The sequence below is a fragment of the Hyla sarda genome, chromosome 7, assembly GCF_029499605.1.
Source record: "Hyla sarda isolate aHylSar1 chromosome 7, aHylSar1.hap1, whole genome shotgun sequence".
In the NCBI taxonomy this organism is placed as follows: domain Eukaryota; kingdom Metazoa; phylum Chordata; class Amphibia; order Anura; family Hylidae; genus Hyla; species Hyla sarda.
The window spans coordinates 127,422,061-127,444,473 of NC_079195.1; the positions used below are offsets into that span (position 1 = coordinate 127,422,061).

The following is a 22,413-nucleotide window of genomic DNA, read 5'->3' on the forward strand; positions in this document are numbered from 1 at the left end:
CTGTCTGCTGACATCATGAGCACAGTGCTCTCTGCTGACATCTCTGTCCATTTTAGGAACTGTCCAGAACAGCATATGTTTGCTATGGGGATTTCCTTTTACTCTGGACAGTTGCTAAAATGGACAGAGATGTCAGCAGAGAACACTGTGCTCATGATGTCAGCAGACAGCTCTGTGTTTCAAACAGAAAAGATTTTTCACTGTAGTATTCAGCAGCTAATAAGTACAGGAAGGATTAAGATTTTTTAATAGAAGTAATTTACAAATCTGTTTAACTTTCTGGCACCAGTTGTTTAAAAAAAAAAAAAAAATAGTTTTTCACCGGAGTACCATTTTTAAGTCCTTACTGTTTTTCCTGACTTTACGAGCTTCTCACCTCTTTATTAATGTAGTATTACAATTTTACCTAAATGCATTATCCCAGGACAGTAAAATAACAAACTAGAGCATAGTCACCACTCCAGTTCCAGCGCTGGTGCTCCATTCTGTCCCCGTCCCTCTGGTTACTTACCATGGTGATGCTGTCCCTGCTCTCCTGCTGATGTTCTGAATACACTGTAGCCATTCACTGAGGCTGCAGGAGGATTTGGAGTGTCATCAGCAGAGCAGGGAGAGAACATCATCAAAGGAAGTACACAAAAGAACCGGGGCTGAATGGATTGCCAGAGTTGGAACCGAGAGATGGGACTATAGATGGGATTATTTAGTGAAACGAAGAAAAGAAAAGTGCAGGCACTGCACGCTATATGATGCTGAAAGTCTTAATGTGGGAGCGCAGACGGTAGAGATAACAGCTAGTCGGGTGGTGCTCATTTGCAGAAAGACGCAGCATGTGAATACAGTTCAACATATAGAAGGACAAATGCACTCACCCAGTGTTGTGAATAAACTTCTTCTTTAATTCATGTGGTACATAACATGGCAGGATAGTGGTGGCAGCCGCGACAAGCGCAGGACGCCAGTGTGTGAAATTTCACACACTGTCGTCCTGCGCTCGTCACGGCTGCCACCGCTATCCTGCCATGTAATGTACCACATGAATTAAAGAAGAAGTTTATTCACAGCGCTGGGTGAGTGCCTTTGTCCTTCTATACGTTGAAATAGATGGGATTATTCTCTACTTTGTTGTTTTCCACTGCATTTAGGTTTTTAAGTAAATCAGTATATCCCCTTAACCTGCTGTCCTTTATTTATGTACCAGAAATAGATGTCCAGGTGCAGCCCATAACAAACCAATTGTGCTTGCTGGAAAGCTTTGTTGTGGTACAAGCAGGAAAGGCAGTCACACCTAATTAACACATAAAATATAGCGGGAGAACAACGTCTTAATAAATCTTAAGGAAAGGCGAACCCATGGAGAGGAAGGTGGATCTGCAACATTCATTATAACTATATCCTAAAGGAAGTGAGGGGGGGGGGGGGGGGTTAAGTAGGGAACATGGGAGATAAAGTTATTGTTTGCCATGACCTGGCATTCAGTGTGTTATTGTTACGTCCATCTTTTGTCATGGTTGTAGAGGCTTATATTCTAATACTATTTCAGTCTAATGCATGGGAAGATCTTTCTGTTTTTCACACTTAAGATAATGCAGACAAGGTATTCTGCTTATATTACTACACCAATTTGCACAACATTTCTTCTTCTTCAGTTGATACAGAGAAGTGTGAAAAAGATACATAAATGTTTTAATCACTAACTAAAATAAAGATTTATCCATAATCTATATAATATTTTAATATTGTTATCAAAAAGTGAATTTAAGCATAGGTGAGGAAAGTTATTAGGAGCTGGCCATTTATCCTATCACAACAGATCTTTTGACATACATTAGTCTAATCAAAGGCTAAAGCATGCTGGATATTCACATCAGGAGAAATTCCTGTCGTGGCAGCCACGGGAAGCTGAACTGAATGTGGTACGTGACTCAAAGAGGTTAAATATATCACTTTGTGATGCCAGGGCAGCGTTAACCTACACGGTCTGAGAAAATGACAGCTTTTCCTGGGCCAAGAATTTAGCAGACTTCTTCTTCCTTAGGCTTCTCCTCAGCTTGATAGCTGGAATACACTCTCCTGTCACACTTTCCTTCACTGACTAGAAGAACACTGCACTGGAACTGAACTTACTGTCCTTCCCCCCTACACTACACTAAGGGCTAGGTTTGGACAACCTTTGGTGCTGGGAAAACCACACTGTAATATACATTGAAGGCAAAAAATGATTTTAAACCCAACTGATTTTGAAAAAAATAGTATACAATTTTCATAGTAGGCTTATATGAACAGTGAAAGACAGAATAATAACAAAAAATCCAGAAAACGCATTTGAAATAAGTTGTGAATTGATTGACATTTTATTTACTTAAAGTATTTGACCCCTTAGCAAAACATGACTTAGTACTTGGTGGCAAAACCCTTGTTAACAGTCACAGTCCTTGTTGACAGTCAGATATTTCTAGCAGTTGGCACACATCTCAGGAGGCATTTTGCACCAGATCTTCTCCAGATAATAAAGGCTTTGAAGCTGACACTTGGCAACTTGAACCTTCACATAGATTTTCTAGGGGATTAACATCTGGGGACTGGCTAGGCTACTCGATGACCTTAATGTGTTTCTTTTTGAGTCACTCTTTGTTGCCTAGGCCATGAAGAATGCCCAGCCATGACCAATTTAAAAGTCCTGGTTGAGGAAAAGAGGTTCTTACTTAAGATTTAACATGTACATGGCCTCATACATCATCTTTTGATGCAATGAAGTTGTCTCCTGTCCTCTCAACAGAAAAACAACCCTAAAGCATAATGTTTCCACCTCCTTTGTTGTCGGTGGGGATGGTTTGCATAAGCAGCATTCCTCCTCCAAACATGATGAGTTGAGTTGATGCCAAAGAGCTTGATTTTGGTCTTATCTGACCACAGCATGTTCACTCAGTTCTCCTCTAAATCATTAGGATGTTCCTTGGCAAACTACAGAAAAGCCTGCATATGTGCTTTCATGAGCAACCAATATGATCAAGCTTGTGGACATCCAATATACCCAATTTTTCTTTACTTCAAGATCTGACATTAGGAAAGAGTCTGGTTACCTCCGTACACACTAGATGGTTGGCTGATGCCCTCAAATAGCCAATGAACCACAGCAACAAAAACAACAACAATATTACATTACAAGAAAATTATATCTTAACCCAATGACATATAGTTGAACATACGCTGAAACAGGATCTAGTTTTTGCAATAGAAAATTATAAATAAAGGGAAAAAAAGGGGTGGGGGGGGGGGCAAATTTAGGAGTTACAATGAACTTGACCATATTGTCAACTTGTAATCTTGGTAGTTGTAATTTCAAAATATTGGTTGTATACATTTTGGCAGCATTAAAAGAAATAGACTGTTTGTACATATATTACATATCTGTTAGTGTGTTGCAAGTAAACATTAAACTCACCATAGTCGTCTCCAGCTTGGGACCTCCATCATCTGCTACTACAGTTAAGGAATAAAAGTCGCCCTTCTCCCGATCCACTAAGCCTTTCACAGTTATTGCCCCCTGTATAGACAAATGTAAATAATCTCATCAGCATAAAGAAGACTATTGTAGAATTATACCACATCTTTATTGAGAGATATCATTCTACATCTGATATTTCTGTCACAAATATAGTAGGTTCTTTTTTTTAAAAAAGCAATATGTAATCTTGAAATTACATTCCAAATCGAACATTTCATATACTTGTCTGTGGTTCCATAAAATAGAAAATGCTTTTATTCTCTGGTGTTAAGTGTCAAAAAGGCTTATACAAGCCCCTGAAGTGCTGAGGGCTGGAACATTGTGAGATTCGGAAAAAGGGCTCAGACCTGGAAACTGCAGGGACAGGAATGGGGGGGATCTAGGAGGCACTCCAGCTCTTAGCACTTTAGGTAGTTGAGAATGCCTCTTTGACTCTAGGCACCCGAGAATAAAAGTCTCTTTCTAGGTTGTATCTAACAGTGTCAGTAAGTTTGAAATTGCAGCTGACAGATTCTATTTAAACTCACAAAGAGAATACAGGTGTATCCACCTCCGAACATGTAACTATAGATACATAAGACAGACTTGTTACATATAGCAGCACACTGGGAGTGCTTACAATTCCTATGATTTCATTGTTTTTCTGCACTGTACACATAAATTATAATTATTAGCATTTGCAAATATATAATCAATAAAGGAGATTTAGCAAAGCCTGGGTAGAGGAAGAGTGGTGTAGTTGCATATAGCAACCAATAACCTTGCCCTCTGTAAAATAAAAGAAGCAATCTGATTGTTTGTTATGGGAAACTGACCCACTCTCTCTTATTTTTTTCATGTATCAGCTTATGATAAGAAAGACTCACAGAAGTGAACAGATATAGAGGAAATGCAGGACACTTACCGAAGTCCTTTGATATTAACACTTTTATAAGTGGTTTATGACAACGCTTCATATTATGTGAAACGGCTGTAGGCCATTGCTGTACATGTCCAGACCTCGTCTGAACTGTTTGCTATGAAGTGCTCATGAAAGTTATCAAAGTACTTTGGTGAGGGCCATGGATTACCTTTCTTATATAGATTATTTGCTGATCTCTGTTGTTTACACTGAGCACCACTATATTTCCTGCTACAGAGTGTGAACCCATTAAAGGGATATATTACCAGGGAAGGTGCTGATTCTACACCCCTAGCGATATATGTTTGGTCTACTGAAGAATATAGCATGACACCTTTGACCATTTATTTGATGATACAACTTACACCTGCTGCAAAGACTATAATCATGATATAAATAAGGCTTTAACAGACAGTTTACATACTTTTACACATTAAATTCATGTTGATCTAAACTGATGATTTCAATCAAAATTGTAATTTAATGGGTGAAACGTAAGAATGAACAATTGTTTGAGCTTACTTAAAGTTAGTCATGTTTGAAAAGAACATTCCCAGTAAGACTGTAAGTCTTTTGTCCAAGATCATTAAACATGTAAAACAAATATGAATGCCTGTAAGGTACAAAATGGACAAAAATTTGTATGGCCATCTATGTGAAACAGTTGTTCTCCAGACAATTATTTATTGAATGCTCATTGTGCTATCTAATGTGTATAGCCAAATGGTAGAACAGTCTCCACTTGATGATGGGGATATCACAGATGAAGATATCCCCCTCCCCCCCCCCCCGAGAAAAGTTGCCCCTGAACAAAATATTACGTGGTGTCTTTTTGTGAAGTCTTGGCCTCCATGGGTCTCCATTGCAGCTACCAATTAACTATTAAAATCCCCATGGGGCACTGTGACAGTCCTAAATGGATTAAGTTGACTAAGGCTAACAAACAGTAACATTTGGAGGCTCATCTAAGGATAAGGCAATAAGCAATAAAGCATTGTAATAATGAACATCTACTTACTGTGATTTGATCAATTTTGAAAAGCTCCAAGGCTTGGGCATTTGTGTTCCGGTCGAAGCGATAAGTTAGCTGGTTCAAATTATCAATAGAACGAGCCTGCACACGAACCACTTCAGTACCTGTGGCAATGTTCTCTACAAGCACCGCCTCATATCTGCTGCTAGAGAACTGAACAACTTCATCTGGTTCATTCATCAAAGTGACATAGATTGTGCAAAAACCACAATTGTATGGTGGAGCTTGATCTGTGGCTGACACATTCATAGTGTAGCTTGTCTTGGTCTCATAGTCAAGGTAATCTACCGTGGTCAGCAGGCCTGTGCTTCCATCAATCTCAAACTTTCCATCAGAACCTGAAAGTATCTTGTAGACCACTATCCCACCATCACCTGTGGGGAATTAATATACAGTTGCATGTATAAGTAACAGTTCGTCTGGCACTGCATATATTCAATACAAGCTGAATGCATGGGAGAGCATACGCTGGACGCTGAAGTTAAGAGAGACAGGAGGTGCTCACGCGCGTAATACACAAATCGCTTCCAACAAATGGCATGTAAAAGAAATGCAAGGCAAGCACTCACCACTCTTCTGGTAATATTTTCTTGTTTCTCTTTATTCAAGTGGTTCACATCACAAGGTGCAAAATGTGCAAAGACAAGCAGCGGGTGGCAGAGCCGTGGGAGCTCTTCAAACAGGTAACAGCCATTTCATAGTCCAAGACTACTTCATCAGACCAGGTCTGATGAAGTAGTCTTGTACTATGAAACGGCTGTTACCTGTTTGAAGAGCTCCCACGGCTCTGCCACCCGCTGCTTGTCTTTGCACATTATGCACCTTGCCATGTGAACCACTTGAATAAAGAGCAACAAGAAAATATTACCAGAAGAGTGGTGAGTGCTTGCCTTGCATTTCTTTTACATGGCAATTAATATACAGTCTTAAGGTGCTGAATCAAAAAATTGAGAGTAGGTTTCATATGGGTAAAGTCACATGTATTCATGACTTTGAAGTGGAATGAACATGGGAAAAATGTTCACAGTTTGATATGTAGTTTTCAAGTTTATGGAAATCAATAGACAAAGACTACTTTATAAACAGAAAAAATGTATCAGGGATAAGGTACACCATGCATAGATGAACATATCACATGTGGGCAACACAATAGACTTTTTAATCATCTTAAATAGGTACTGACAGATCCAAAATCTTTTTATATGTTTCTACTGATGAAAATTTAAGACCTTTTGTAATATGGTTGTTGAAAATGTTTTGAATATTAAATAAAAAAAAGGCCCCTGAAAATCCTACCATTATGGGGTCCCTATAATTACTAGGACACTAACCAGTACTGCAGCAGCATCAGGCTTGTCCATGAGTCATGGACAAGAGATGACTCATGGACAAGGCTGCATGAGCAGACACACCAATCACCTCGCACCACCACAAGGGAGGGACACGCCCCCTTCCCCTGAGAGGATTCCTAACACTGTGAGCTAATGAAAAGAGGTACTTTTATAATAAATATAGATGATACAGGCATAAAAATGAAATGTACATTGTCAGAATAAGGTACCTGAGTAACATATTATAAAAAAATTTTGTGGAATCTGACAGTTACACTTTAAACATGAAATAACACTGTTTTGCATCATCTACTAGATTACATGGAAAGGACTGAATCAATAATCCGCATGGCCAATGATTATGGATAAACATATCACTCTTGGCTAAATAGCTATTAAATGGGTACTCCGCTGCTCAGCGTTAGGAACAAACATAGCCCCACCCCCTCATGATGTCTATGGGAGGGGGCGTGACAGTCGTCACAGTTTGTTCCAAACGCTGAGCAGCGGAGTAACCCTTTAAAGATTAAGAGGCATATACTGTCCACCTTCAAGGGGCCTTCTCTGACTTTTTTCCCCTTCATGATATAGTAATATAATTAAAAAAACTTTTTGTTTTTAAAATCTAGCTTACTACTTTGTCACTGTCATCTTTAGTAATGTTTAGCATTGGCAAAAAAAGTGTGAATGCACTAAGAAATATCTTTCTAGTTTTCTTGTAAGTACCTGTGTCCCGATCAGTAGCCCTAACAACAGTAACAGAAGTACCAATCCCCACGGTTTCTCGAAGGCCCAATCGGCTATATTGGCGTTGTGTGAAGACAGGCAGTTCATCATTAACATCGTCTACATAAACAATCACCTGGAGAAAAGGACAAAAAAGTTAAGGCTATCTCGGGTCCTTGAATCTATATTTCCTAATTCGGTATACTCAACTGTATGTACAGTAGCTATTGCCAAACTGCAAATAGACTCTGTCGAGTTTGTTACTGTTAGGACGTCACCTGACGAAACACTGACAGGCATAAAACAGCTCTGCTCTGCTTAGTACACGGGGTGTCTTTTATATATCCATGAAGATAAAATAAAGTTTACAGCAAGAAATCCATGGTGAGTGCCCCAGTTTTTTATGCCTTTTGGTAGTATACTTCTATGACAAGGCATTTGATATTATTAGACTCATTCTAGTTGTCTGTAACTGTTTAGGTCTTATTACCATAAATTACTGTAAGGCTTAAGTTCACACAGCGGAATATTCGTCAGAATATTTCGTACGGACATTCTGCTGCAGCATTGATTTCAGTGGGATCCTGCTGCACTGTGCACGGCAGAATTTTCAAGGCAGGCATTTCTGCTGCGGAAATCCCGATTCCAGCGTCTGCAGAAAGAATAGACTTGTCTATTGTTTCTGCGGATTCCAGATAGAAATGCATTGCTGTCTATGAGGCAGCACATTTCTAAGCGGTCCTAGTGCTCGCCAGATCGTGCAAATGTGTGGAATGTTCGCCTGCATTTTCCAAAGAAAGCCAAGCTATTATAAACAGCAAAAATAATACTAAGTAGGATATTTCTTACCCTCACAGTACTTCTCATTGGTCCTTGATCACTATTATATGCCTCCACCATCAAAACATGAGAGGAATTGGTTTCTCTGTTTAGACTGGTCGGCCCTCGCATAAGTAGCCCAGTACTTACATCAATTCGAAAATTATTGTGGTTTCCTAAAATTAAAATATATGGAACAATATATTAAAATACAAATGCATGGTTGGCAGCTGTCTTCAAATAACTAGTGTTCATACTGTATGTGCAGTAGGTGCATTCATGATTTGTTTTTATTTTGAAGGGGCTTGTGCAGGATATTATGATTGGAAATGCTCGCCATGTTTATATTAGTAATATGAGATATAGCAAACAAAACAAAGGTTGTATACAAATGTTACATACAACTGCAAATGTAAAAACTTCTATCTCCTAATATGGAAATTGGGGCATACATGGTTTTAGCAACATTAGGGGCCAGTTTACGCAAAGGATATCCTCACAGAATTTCTGCTTGATAATTTAGGGTGAAATGAGCTTTGGGATTCCACAGGTGAAATTCTGCTGTGGAATCTTACAGGGAAATTCTGCATGAACTCCATTGCCATCAATGAAGCTTTCTGCCCGGAATTTATCAGAGTACAAAATCTCAGTGTGAACAGGCCCTTAGTCAGCTTAGTATTCGGTACAACACATTCCATACACTACACAGGTATCCCATTTACGTAATCAACAGAAAAATCTACAAAAATGTTTTTGATGCTTTTCAGCTGTGCCCCATAAAAATTGTTGTCCATTTTACAATACATGTTTTCAGCCTCACAAGGCATCTCATTACTTTTGAGGAACAAGTCATGTCAATACATTACGCAAACAGCCCATGCAATGTCTCATTTCCCCTGCGATGGTGGTGCAAGAGAACTGAGCTTGTACTACCAGGGCCGCCCACATATTGTAGCTGGTAGCTGGGTCTCAGCAATCAAATTTTATTATGGAGACCCTTTCAAGATAAAGAGCGGAGAATTAAAGCACAAATATTGCACGTTATCTGTATTTTATACTCTGTCAGACCACCTCTAAATTGGGTTTAGTGATGTTAAAGGAGTACTCCACTGGAAAAAAATATTTTTAATCAGCTTTTTGTCTGACCACAGTGCTCTCTGCTGACACCTCTGTCCATTTTAGCACACAATCCCCCTGAAGAGATAGGAGTGAGGTGGCAGGGGTGCCACCCCTCCTATCCCTGCTATTGGTGGTCTAGACGCGACCACCAATAGCAGATCGGGGGCGGGGGGGTTAACTTTCGTTTTCCCCGTTCTGCCCACCCACAATAGGCGGGGCAGAACGGGGAAACGACAGAGGACCGGCGCCAGAGTCCACTTACCGATCTGCGGAGGCTGCGGGCGACGATCGGCGTCGGAGATCGGCGGGCGGCGATGTCGTGCAGCAAGCTCCCTGGATCCGATGGAAGCTGGTAAGTTGCCTAGCAACATCTGGAGGGCTGTAGTTCGAGACCACTATATAGTGGTCTCTATACTGTAACACTCCAGATGTTGCAAAACTACAACTCCCAGCATGCCCAGACAGCTGTTTGGGCATGCTGGGAGTTGTAGTTTTGCAACAGCTGGAGGGCTACAGTTTGAGACCACTATATGGTAGTCTCTGAACTATAGCCCTCCAGATCTTGCAAAACTACAACTCCTAGTATGCCCATACAACTGTTTGCTGTCTGGGCATGCTGAAATTTGTAGTTTTGCAGCATCTGGAGGGCCACAGTTTGCAGTGGTCTCTATACTGTAGCTCTCCAAATGTTGCAAAACTGCAAATCCCAGCATGCTGGGAGTTGTAGTTGCCATCCCTCCAGCTGTTGCATAACTACATCTCCCAGCATGCCCTTCGGTGATCAGTACATGCTGGGAGTTGTAGTTTTGCAACAGCTGGAGGCACACTGGTTGGAAAATATTAAGTTAGATAACAGAACCTAACTGAAGGTTTTCCAACCAGTGTGCCTCCAGCTGTTGCAAAAGTACAACTCCCAGCATGCACGGTCTGTCAGTACATGCTGGGAGTTGTAGTTTTGAAACAGCTGGAGGTTTGCCCACCCCCCATTTGAACGTACAGGGTACATTCACACTGGCAGGCTTACAGTAAGTTTTCTGCTTCAAGTATGAGCTGTGGCGCAGCGCAAACTCCTAGCAGGGAACTCACTGTAAACCTTCGCCAGTGTGAATGTACCCTAAAAACACTACACTACACTAACACATAATAAAGGGTAAAACACTACATATACACCCTCTTACACTGTCCCCCCCAATAAAAATTAAAAACGTATTTTACAGCAGTGTTTCCAAAACGGAGCCTCCAGCTGTTGCAAAACAGCAACTCCCAGCATTTTTGGATAGCCACTGACTATCCAGGCATGCTGGGAGTTTAGCAACAGCTGGAGGTACCCTGTTTGGGAATCACTGGCATAGAATACCCCTATGTCCACCCCTATGCAATCCCTAATTTAGTCCTCAAATGCGCATGGCGCTCTCTCACTTCGGAGCCCTGTCGTATTTCAAGGAAACAGTTTAGGGCCACATATGGGGTATCTCCGTACTCGGGAGAAATTACACTACAAATTTTGGGGGGCTTTTTCTACTTTTACCCCTTATGAAAAGAAAAAAGTTGGGGTCTACACCAGCCTATTAGTGTAAAAAAAATTTTTTTTTACACTAACATGCTGGTGTTGCCCTTTACTTTTTATTTTCACAAGAGGTAAAAGGAAAAAAAGACCCCCAAAATTTGTAACGCAATTTCTCCTGAGTACGGAAATACCCCATATGTGGGCGTAAAATGCTCTGCGGACGCACAACAAGGCTCAGGAGTGAGAGCGCACTATGTACATTTGAAGCCTAAAATGGTGATTTGCACAGGGGTAGCTAATTTTACAGCGGTTCTGACATAGACGCAAAAAAATAAATACCGACATGTGACCCCATTTTGGAAACTACACCCCTCACAGAATGTAACAAGGGGTATAGTGAGCATTAACACCCCACATGTGTTTTACAAATTTTCGTTAAAGTTGGATGGGAAAATGAAAAAAAAAAAATTGTTTTCACTAAAATGCTGGTGTTACCCTAAATTTTTCATTTTCACAAGGGAAAATAGGAAAAAAGCCCCCCAAAATTTGTAACCCCATTTCTTCTGAGTAAGAAAATATCCCAAATGTGGATGTAAAGTGCTTGGTGGGCGAACTACAATGCTCAGAACAAGGAGTGCCATTGGGATTTTGAAGAGAAAATGTGTCCGGAATTGAAGGCCACATGTGATTACAAAGCCCCCATAGTGCCAGAACAATGGACTCCCCAACATGTGACCCCATTTTGGAAACTACACCCCTCACGTAATATAATAAGGGGTGCAGTGAGCATTTACGCCGCACAGGTGTCTGACAGATTTTTGAAACAGTGGTCCGTGAAAATGAAAAATGTAAGTTTTCATTTGCTCAGCCCACTGTTCCAAAGATCTGTCAAATGCCAGTGGGGTGTAAATACTCACTGCACCCCTTATTAAATTCTGTGAGGGGTGTAGTTTCCAAAATGGGGTCACATGTTCTGGGGGGGGGGGGGGGGGGCACTGTTCTGGCACCACGGGGGGCTTTGTAAACGCACATGGCCCCTGACTACCATTCCAAACAAATTCACTCTTCTAAAGCTCAATGGCGCTCCTCCTCTTCTGAGCATTGTAGATCGACCGCAGGGCACTTGACGTCCACACATGGGGTATTTCCATAATCAGAAGAAATGGGGTTACAAATTTTGGGGGGTATTTTCTGCTATTAACCCTTGCAAGCAGAAAAATGTGAAATTTGGGGGAAACACACATTTTAGTGAAATTTTTATTTTTTACATATGCAAAAGTTGTGAAACCCCTATGGGGTATTAAGGCTCACTTTATTCCTTGTTACGTTCCTCAAGGGGTCTAGTTTTCAAAATGGTATGCCATGTGTTTTTTTTTTTTTGCTGTTCTGGCACCATAGGGGCTTCCTAAATGCGACATGCCCCCCGAGCAAAATTTGCTCTCAAAAAGCCAAATATGACTCCTTCTCTTCTGAGCATTGTAGTTCGCCCGTAGTGCACTTCAGGTCAATTTATTGGGTACCTACATACTCAGAAGAGATGAGGTTCCAAATTTTGGGGGGTATTTTCTGCTATTAACCCTTGCAAAAATTTGAAATTTGGGGGGAAACACACATTTTAGTGAAAATTATTATTATTTTTTTTTTTTACATATGCAAAAGTCGTGAAACACCTGTGGGGTACTAAGGCTCACTTAATTCCTTTTTATGTTCCTCAAGGGGTCTAGTTTCCAAAATGGTATGCCATGTGTTTTTTTTTTTTGCTGTTCTGGCACCATAGGGGCTTCCTAAATGCAACATGCCACCCAAAAACCATTTCAGAAAAACGTACTCTCCAAAATCCCCTTGTCGCTCCTGAGCCCTCTACTGCGCCCGCCGAACACTTTACATAGACATATGAGGTATGTGCTTACTCGAGAGAAATTGGGCTACAAATACATGTATAATTTTTCTCCTTTTACCCGTTGTAAAAATTTTAAAATTGGGTCTACAAGAACATGCAAGTGTAAAAAATGAAGATTGTGAATTTTCTCCTTCACTTTGCTGCTATTCCTGTGAAAGGGATAAAGGGTTAAAGGGTTAAAACACTGACAGAATGTCATTTTGAATACTTTGGGGTGGTGCAGTTTTTATAATGGGGTCTTTTATGGGGTATTTCTAATATGAAGACCCTTCAAATCCAATTCAAACCTGAACTGGTCCCTGAAAAATAGTGAGTTTGAAAATTTTGTGAAAAATTGGAAAATTGCTGCTGAACTTTGAAGCCCTCTGGTGTCTTCCAAAAGTAAAAACTTGTCAATTTTATGATGCAAACTAGAGATGAGCGAACTTACAGTAAATTCGATTCGTCACAAACTTCTCGACTCGGCAGTTGATGACTTTTCCTGCATAAATTAGTTCAGCTTTCAGGTGCTCCCGTGGGCTGGAAAAGGTGGATACAGTCCTAGGAGACACCTGAAGGCTGAACTAATTTATGCAGGATAAGCCATCAACTGCCGAGCCGAGAAGTTCGTGACAAATCGAATTTACTGTAAGTTTGCTCATCTCTAATGCAAACATAAAGAAGACATATTGCATATGTGAATAAAAAAATTGTATTTGGAATATCCATTTTCCTTACAAGCAGAGAGCTTCAAAGTTAGAAAAATGCAAGAAAGGATGCAAGTTACCACAAAAATATTCCACCATGTTAAAGTAGAATATGTCACGAAAAAACAATCTCAGAATCAGAATGATAACTAAAAGCATTCCAGAGTTATTAATGTTTAAAGTGACAGTGGTCAGATGTGCAAAAAACGCTCTGGTCCTGAGGTGTAAAATGGCCTGGTCCTTAAGGGGTTATGGCTCCCAGGAACTTTAGACAAATGTTGGCTCTACCCACAGATGCTCCCCTCTGACAGATGATAGGGTGAGAGGGGGTGGGCATGTTGGATTTCAACTACCTTACCCTATTGTTCAAGGAGAAATAACCTGCAGCTGGAGCTATCTGGCTGTGGCTTACTCCTCCTTTCTCCATAAAGGACACATGAACATTTAGCTAGCCGTGCTGAAAGTCCATGTGTATGGGGAGTTTGGGAAAAATAGCTGTCATGTGATGTATAGCTTTCTTTCCCCCATCCCCATCTCCCCCCTAAAAAATGGATGCACAGTTCAGCCATGTATCTATGTTTATGGCATTAGGTATTAAAGAAGTAGCCATGTTAAAATACAAAGTTTCTGATGTTCTGACAACAGACATGGGGGACAGCAGGGGTGCATCCACATACAATAGTTGAAAAACAATTCTTTTATGTACTTGACATACTTTAAATTATGAAGGCAATTTTATACTTACCACTGACAATACGATACCAAACTTGCCCATTCTCCCCCGCATCTGCATCAGTGGCATCCAACTAAAAGAATGAAGAAATAATCCTTAAATATTACACTGAAATTTCTATAATGGACTGTTAGAGTGGGTAGACAGAAGTAAGACATGGCTGCAGGATCAGACTTAAAGGGGTACTCCGGTGGAAAACTTTTTTTTTTATCAACTGGTGCCAGAAAGTTAAACAGATTTGTAAATTACTTCTATTCAAAAACAATCTTAATCCTTCTAGTACTTATTAGCTGCTGAATACTACAGAGGAAATTATTTTCTTTTTGGAACACAAAGCTCTCTGCTGACATCATGACCACAGTGCTCTCTTCTGGCATCTCTGCCCATTTAGAGTTTTTAATCGAAGTAATTTACAAATCTGTTTAACTTTCTGTCACCAGTTGATTTACAAAAAAAAGTTTTACACCGGAGTACCCCTTTAAGATGGAGTCACACAAATTTGCATAGAAGTAGTAGGCACATATGGAAGGATGATTTTTAATCAAAGCAATCTGTAGAGTTGAGCTCCTTCAATCCCCTCTCACCGGTCTTCTTAATATTTTGAGTTGTAATTATTTTGCATTACACATTAAAAATGTACTCTCATAAATCAGAAATAATCAATGTTACCCTTCTTTTTAGTAGCTGAAATCTACACACCACACTGGCACTCTACTCAAAGAGAAGCTTAAATAGTCACTAAGTTTTCTAACAACTTATACTAATTCAATAGTATACAGTATGTGAACAGTATTCAAAGTGTAATTTACCTCTATTAAAAATGTTGTGGTTTTTGCACTGAATTTAAGCCCCTAGGTGTCTACCAGTTACTGAATTTGCTGCTTACTGCCTTTTTTAGGGTTCATTTTCCTCAAGTGACAAAGACACATGGGGAGATTTATCAAAACCTATCCAAAGAAAAAGTTGCTGAGTTGCCCATAGCAACCAATCAGCTCACCTCTTTCATTTTTAACAAGGTCTCTGTAAAATGAAAGAAGTGATCTGATTGGTTGCTATGGGCAACTGGGCAACTTTTCCTCTGGACAGGTTTTGATAATGATTGCGCTATGATCACAGGCTCACTATACTGTACACAAAGAAAGTCTACCTCTACTATCCACTATACCAGGGGTCTGCAACCCGCGGCTTCGGAGCCGTATGCGGCTCTTTTACTCCTTTGCCGCGGCTCCGCGAGTCTGTCCCGGGTCCCGGTCACCCTCATTCCGGGACAATGCAGTGTCCCGGAATGATCTGAGCCCGTGAGCCGCCGCCACGGCGTTGTCGGCTCACTTACCTGCCCTGGTGCCATCGGAGCGGAGTCTCTTCTTCTGGGGCCGCGTGGATCCTCACTGTCATGTGACAATGTCGAGGAGCGCCGCCGGGAGAGGAAGACGCCACAAGATGAGCTGGTGAATATGTAAAGTACATTACTCACTTGACAGCGGGGCGTTAACCCCTCACCCCACGGCAGCGTTAATGCCACAATGCGTTAATGCTGCCGTGGGGTGAGGGGTTAACGCTACCGCTGCCATGAGGTGAGGGGTAACTTAACCCCTCACCCCATGGCAGCGTTATCGCTGCCGCGGGGTGAGAGGTTAACGCTGCCGCTGCCATGGGGTAAGGGGTAACTTAACCCCTCACCCCATGGCAGCGGCAGCGTTATCGCTGCTGCGGGGTGAGAGGTTAACGCTACCGCTGCCATGGGGTGAGGGGTAACTTAACCCCTCACCCCATGGCAGCGACAGCATTATCGCTGCCGCGGGGTGAGAGGTTAACGCTGCCGCTGTCATGGGGTGAGGGGTTAAGTTACCCCTCACCCCATGGCAGTGGTAGCATTAACCCCTCACCCCGCGGCAGCATTAACCCCCCTCTCCCCAGTGCATTAACCCCCCTCTCCCCAGCCCACCCCAGGCCTGGGCCCAAAAAAAGCCCACCCCAGGCCTGGGCCCAAAAAAGCCCACCCCAGGCCTGGGCCCAAAAAAGCCCACCCCAGGCCTGGGCCCAAAAAAATCCCACCCCAGGCCTGGGCCCAAAAAAAGCCCACCCCAGGCCTGGGCCCAAAAAAAGCCCACCCCAGGCCTGGGCCCAAAAAAATTATGATTATGATTTATGGTACACTGGGGCCCTGATTAATTTTCTATGGCATTTTGGGGCATTGATTATTGGGCATAGCAAATTTTGCTATGGGGCCCTCTGATTTCTAACTACGTCCCTGTTTTGGACCTCTGTAGGCCAGCCATGGATAAAGGCAAGAAAAGAAAATTTTCTGAATTTCATATTGTTAAGTGATTGACAGCTGACTGCATGATCCTGTATATATAGCATTAAGGTAAGAAACAATATATGCAGTGTTATATTTGTTTTAAATATCGCAATGGTTTTGCAGCTCCCAGTTTTTTTTCCTTCGGAAACGGGTCCAAGTGGCTCTTTTTGTCTTAAAGGTTGCAGACCCCTGCGCTATACGATTGACAATATTCTGCCTTTTCTATCAGCCATATGATTACTGCTAGAGATGAGCAAACTTACAGTAAATTCGATTTGTCACAAACTTCTCGGCTCGGCAGTTGATGACTTATCCTGCATAAATTAGTTCAGCTTTCAGGTGCTCCGGTGGGCTGGAAAAGGTGGATACAGTCCTAGGAAAGAGTCTTCTAGGACTGTATCCCCCTTTTCCAGCCCACCGGAGCACCTGAAAGCTGAACTAATTTATGCAGGCTAAAGTCAGCAACTGCCGAGCCGAGAAGTTCGTGACAAATCGAATATACTGTGAGTTCACTCATCTCTAATTACTGCCTCTGCTTCCAACCATGGGATTTCCATTCCCTGCCTGCTATCAGCCACTGGATTCCTGCTCTACATTCTCTGTTATCAACCACAGGATTGCTGCTCTACTGTATTTTTTTTATCAGCCATAGAATTGCATACAGCAGAACATGACAGGCCATACAGATCCATCCATTCAGCTGTACATGCTCAATTGGTTGCCATATGTACAAAGCTGTTTGATTTAGAAGAGCATTGTTCTAGAGAGAACATCTAATGGAGATTAGGAGCCATCTTGTGGTATAGTGAAAGTCCCATGCACAAGAAAGGAAGCTTTTTTGTTACAGAGGTAGAATATGGCCATTTTCATGAGACCTTTAGCATCACCCTTTAGGGAATCAGTATTTGTTTTCTTACTAATAATAGGGCAAATCCTGCATAATGAAAAGAATGTGAGGTGCTAACTTTCCAGCTCAAATAGTTTTAAGCACAGTTTTGTCATGCATGATCGAGTACTAAGTATAACTAAAATACATTTTTACAATTGGTCACATTTGCTCTGCCATCTACTACCTTATGTTAAAGGGGTATTCCAGGCAAAACCTTTTTTTTATATATATATTAACTGGCTCCGGAAAGTTAAACAGATTTGTAAATTACTTCTATTAAAAAATCTTAATCCTTCCAATAGTTATTAGCTTCTGAAGTTTTCTAACTGCTCAATGATGATGTCACATCCCGGGAGCTGTACATGATGGGATAATATCCCCATAGGAACTGCACAGCTCCCGGGACGTGAGTCATCAGAGAGCAGTTAGACAGAAAACAACAACTCAACTTCAGAAGCTAATAACTATTGGAAGGATTAAGATTTTTTAATAGAAGTAATTTACAAATCTGTTTAACTTTCCGGAGCCAGTTGCCTGGAATACCCCTTTAATAATAAATGCAATGTCCAACACTTTTCATTATTGGTCCCTCCCCCCTGAGGTTCCCAGAAAAAAAATGTGGTGACCCAGTGTGAGCTTTACCAGCTGCTACGCCGAACCTAGTTGAGTGGCTTAAAGGGGTAGTCCAATGGTGAAAAATGTATCCCCTATCCTAAGGATAGGGGATAAATTTGAGATCGCAGGGGGTCCGACCGCTGGGGCCCCCTGCGATCTCTCTGTACAGGGGCCAGGCTCTCCAGCCAGATAGCGGGTGTCGACCCCCGCACGAAGCGGCAGCCGACACGCCCCCTCAATACATCTCTATGGCAGAGCCGGAGATTGCCGAAGGCAGTGCTCAAGCTCTGCCATAGAGTTGTAATGAGGGGGCGTGTCGGCCGCCGCTTCGTGCGGAGGTCGACACGCCCCCTTCCCGCGGGCTGTCGGGGCACCGTACAGGAGATCGCAGGGGGCCCCAGCGTTCGGACCCCCCGCGATCTCAAACTTATCCCCTATCCTTAGGATAGGGGATAAGTTGTTTACCACGGGTCAGCACTGGACTACTCTAAAGGGGTACTCTGGTGAAATTATTTATTTTTTATTCAACTGGTGCCAGAACGTTAAACAGATTTGTAATCTCCCATAGACATGAATGGAGGGGGCGTGGCATGATGTCACGTCCCCAGTCCCAGAAACTGGAATGTGGGTGCTGCAGGGAGATTGCAGGGGATCCTAGCGGCGGGCCCCCCACGATCAGACATCTTAAATTTATTTTCTGTCTGACCACATTGCTCGCTGCTGACACCTCTGCCTGTCTCAGAAACTGTCCAGAGTAGGAGCAAATCCCCATAGCATACCTCTCCTGCTCTTGAAAGTTCCTGAGACAGACAGAGGTGTCAGCAGAGAGCACTGTGATCAGACCAAAAAGAAGTATAAAAAGAAAAGAACTTCCTCTCTAGCATACAGCAGCTGATAAGTACTGCATAGGTTAACATGTGTAAATAGAAGTAATTTACAAATCTTGAAGCAAAGAGGAATAGTAGAAAAAGTCGGCAGACTCACCATAAACTTCTTTTCCAGGGTAATTTCTTTATTGCATACTCACATATAAAAAAGCTGATACAAAAGGAGGGAGAGAGGGATCACTGTGGGGGGTATTCACTGTCTGGCGACAGAATACTGGACAACTAGGAATAGTGGGCTGGTTCTTATACAGGTGGGTTCGCAGGTCTAATTTCTTAGTACCTCCCAACTGTAGTGACGTCAGGTGTGAAGGCGTTAGCTTAAAGACAAGCATCGATTACGCCTTCATTATACCTTCTGTCATAAGAAAGCAGCTTATCATAAAAACAATCAAAAGAAAAGAAAGTGTAATTAAAAACATGGTGCATAATCCACTTTGTCATTCAGGCCTAAAGGACCTGTTGCTGCGGTATGAATAATCCGATATGTTTCTCGCTGCAACAGGAGGCGATCTAAATCAATGCCTGGTCTATATTTAACTCTCTCCACTCCGGAAAAGGTAAGTACTTCTGGATTTCCCCCGTGGACTTCTACTACATGGGATATTAGACGTGGAGCACCTTTAAGTGTGCGCAGTGAGTACATATGCTCATGTATTCTCGCGCATAACTGGCGTATAGTTTTTCCAATGTAGTAGAAGCCACACGGGCAGTATATAACATATACTACGTGTTTGGTACGACATGTTATTAAATCTGTAACAGTGTGGGTTACTGGGCCCATGCGCATAGTTTTCAATTGTGCATTGAATTTACAGAAATTACAATACTTACAAGCATAATTCCCCTTTGGTATAGAACTCTCTAACCATGTTATCTCTTTCTTAGGAAGTGTTTTTCGACTTTTTTGCAGAATATCACCTAAAGATTAATTTTTTCTATATGAAATAAGTGGCTTGCGGCTGGCTACTTCTTTTATGTCGGGATCCCCCTCAATAATGTGCCAGTTCCTTCTGACCACCTGTTCAATTATGTAATTTATAGGTGAATTCTGGAAAGTGAAAGAGAATCGTTTTTTTGTCGGTTCTGATTTTTTCCACTTTTTGCCTACTAAAAGATTTTTTCTATTTAAATTATCTGCTCGCTCTCTTCCTTCTTTTATCAACTTATTAGGGTAGGAGCGTTCTAGCAGGCGTTTAGTTAAATCGTCTGCTTGTGCGTGATAAGACTCATCAGATTCATTGTTTCTCCGTAATCTTACGAACTGTCCGTACGGAACTCCCTTCTTCACTGAACTAGGGTGAGAACTGTTGTAGTGAAGAAGGGTGTTCTTGGATACGGGTTTTCTGTATCCTTCACTTGTATGTCTGTTGCCTGTTACTAATAGTCTCAGGTCCAGAAATTCAAGTGATGTACCACCGTAGTGAGAGGTAAAAGACATATTTACTGTATTTGTTAAATTAAGATGGGTGACAAAATCATTGAACTGAGATTCGGAGCCTGACCATGCTATGAGGATATCATCTACATAACGCATGTACAATTTCACATATGAGATGTATGGATTCTGAGATGAGAAAATAATTTGACTTTCTAGGACTGCTAGGAACAAATTTGCGTATGTACAGGACACCGGGGTACCCATCGGGGTCCCGGTGTCCTGTCTATACCACTGGTCAGCAAATTTAAATGTACTGTTACTTAGCAAGAAAGTGAGTGCCTCCTCTACAAATAGAATAAATTCCGCAGACTTATTGGACCATTTTAGGAACTCTTTTACAGCTCCTATACCCGCTTCATGGGGAATTCTGGTATAGAGACTGACCACGTCAATGGAGCATAGGTTCCAACCTGGTTCCCAATTCAGCGATTGGATTGTTTGTAGTAAATGTAAAGTATCTTTGATGTAGGCTGGTATGGAGGGAAGTAGGGGAGATAATAGCCATTCTAAGTAGTGAGACAGGTATTCGGTAGTAGACCCCACTCCCGAGACGATAGGGCGTCCCGGGGGTGGGGTCTGTCCTTTGTGTACTTTGGGAAGGTGGTACCATGTTGCAGGTTTGGGTGTCTCTGGTATGAGGCGTTCCGCGTTCTTTTTTGACAGCATCCCTTGTTCAACGAACTTGTGTAGGAGTGTAGTTAGACCTTTATGAATTTTAGGAGTCGGATCAGTTTTGAGGGGAGTGTATGTTGACCTATCACTTAATTGCCTTTCGGCTTCTTGTGTGTATATGGTCTTGTACATAAGTACAACACTTCCTCCTTTATCTGCTCTAATTATCACAAGGTCATCTCTCTTTTTAAGCTCATGGAGTGCTGTCTGTTCTGCTTTTGTTAAATTAACTGGTACTTCCCTGTATAGTATGGACCAAACATCTTGTAATACTGAATTTTGAAACAAGTCCAGCTGCCCTCCGGGTGGTATCGGAGGGTTATGTACAAGACCATATACACACAAGAAGCCGAAAGGCAATTAAGTGATAGGTCAACATACACTCCCCTCAAAACTGATCCGACTCCTAAAATTCTTAAAGGTCTAACTACACTCCTACATAAGTTCGTTGAACAAGGGATGCTGTCAAAAAAGAACGCGGAACGCCTCATACCAGAGACACCCAAACCTGCAACATGGTACCACCTTCCCAAAGTACACAAAGGACAGACCCCACCCCCGGGACGCCCTATCGTCTCGGGAGTGGGGTCTACTACCGAATACCTGTCTCACTACTTAGAATGGCTATTATCTCCCCTACTTCCCTCCATACCAGCCTACATCAAAGATACTTTACATTTACTACAAACAATCCAATCGCTGAATTGGGAACCAGGTTGGAACCTATGCTCCATTGACGTGGTCAGTCTCTATACCAGAATTCCCCATGAAGCGGGTATAGGAGCTGTAAAAGAGTTCCTAAAATGGTCCAATAAGTCTGCGGAATTTATTCTATTTGTAGAGGAGGCACTCACTTTCTTGCTAAGTAACAGTACATTTAAATTTGCTGACCAGTGGTATAGACAGGACACCGGGACCCTGATGGGTACCCCGGTGTCCTGTACATACGCAAATTTGTTCCTAGCAGTCCTAGAAAGTCAAATTATTTTCTCATCTCAGAATCCATACATCTCATATGTGAAATTGTACATGCGTTATGTAGATGATATCCTCATAGCATGGTCAGGCTCCGAATCTCAGTTCAATGATTTTGTCACCCATCTTAATTTAACAAATACAGTAAATATGTCTTTTACCTCTGACTACGGTGGTACATCACTTGAATTTCTGGACCTGAGACTATTAGTAACAGGCAACAGACATACAAGTGAAGGATACAGAAAACCCGTATCCAAGAACACCCTTCTTCACTACAACAGTTCTCACCCTAGTTCAGTGAAGAAGGGAGTTCCGTACGGACAGTTCGTAAGATTACGGAGAAACAATGAATCTGATGAGTCTTATCAC

General features: G+C 41.8%; 1 protein-coding gene across 3 annotated transcripts in view; it reads right to left on the reverse strand.

Moving 5' to 3' along the window:
• Nucleotides 1-22,413, reverse strand: part of CDH23 (cadherin related 23) — a 1,135,250-nt gene that overhangs the window by 242,683 nt on the left and 870,154 nt on the right. Inside the window, exons 1-6 of one of the 3 annotated variants that reach the window (XM_056530713.1) lie at nt 15,411-15,514; nt 14,276-14,336; nt 8,349-8,494; nt 7,500-7,635; nt 5,428-5,816; nt 3,446-3,547 (exon numbers count right to left, since the gene is read on the reverse strand). In XM_056530713.1, coding sequence (XP_056386688.1) covers nt 3,446-3,547; nt 5,428-5,816; nt 7,500-7,635; nt 8,349-8,450 — 729 coding nt within the window. In that variant the 5' untranslated portion in view covers nt 8,451-8,494; nt 14,276-14,336; nt 15,411-15,514. Of the gene's footprint in view, nt 1-3,445; nt 3,548-5,427; nt 5,817-7,499; nt 7,636-8,348; nt 8,495-14,275; nt 14,337-15,072; nt 15,186-15,410; nt 15,515-22,413 lie in introns of those variants that run through there. The other 2 variants (XM_056530711.1, XM_056530710.1) reach the window with 2 other exon arrangements.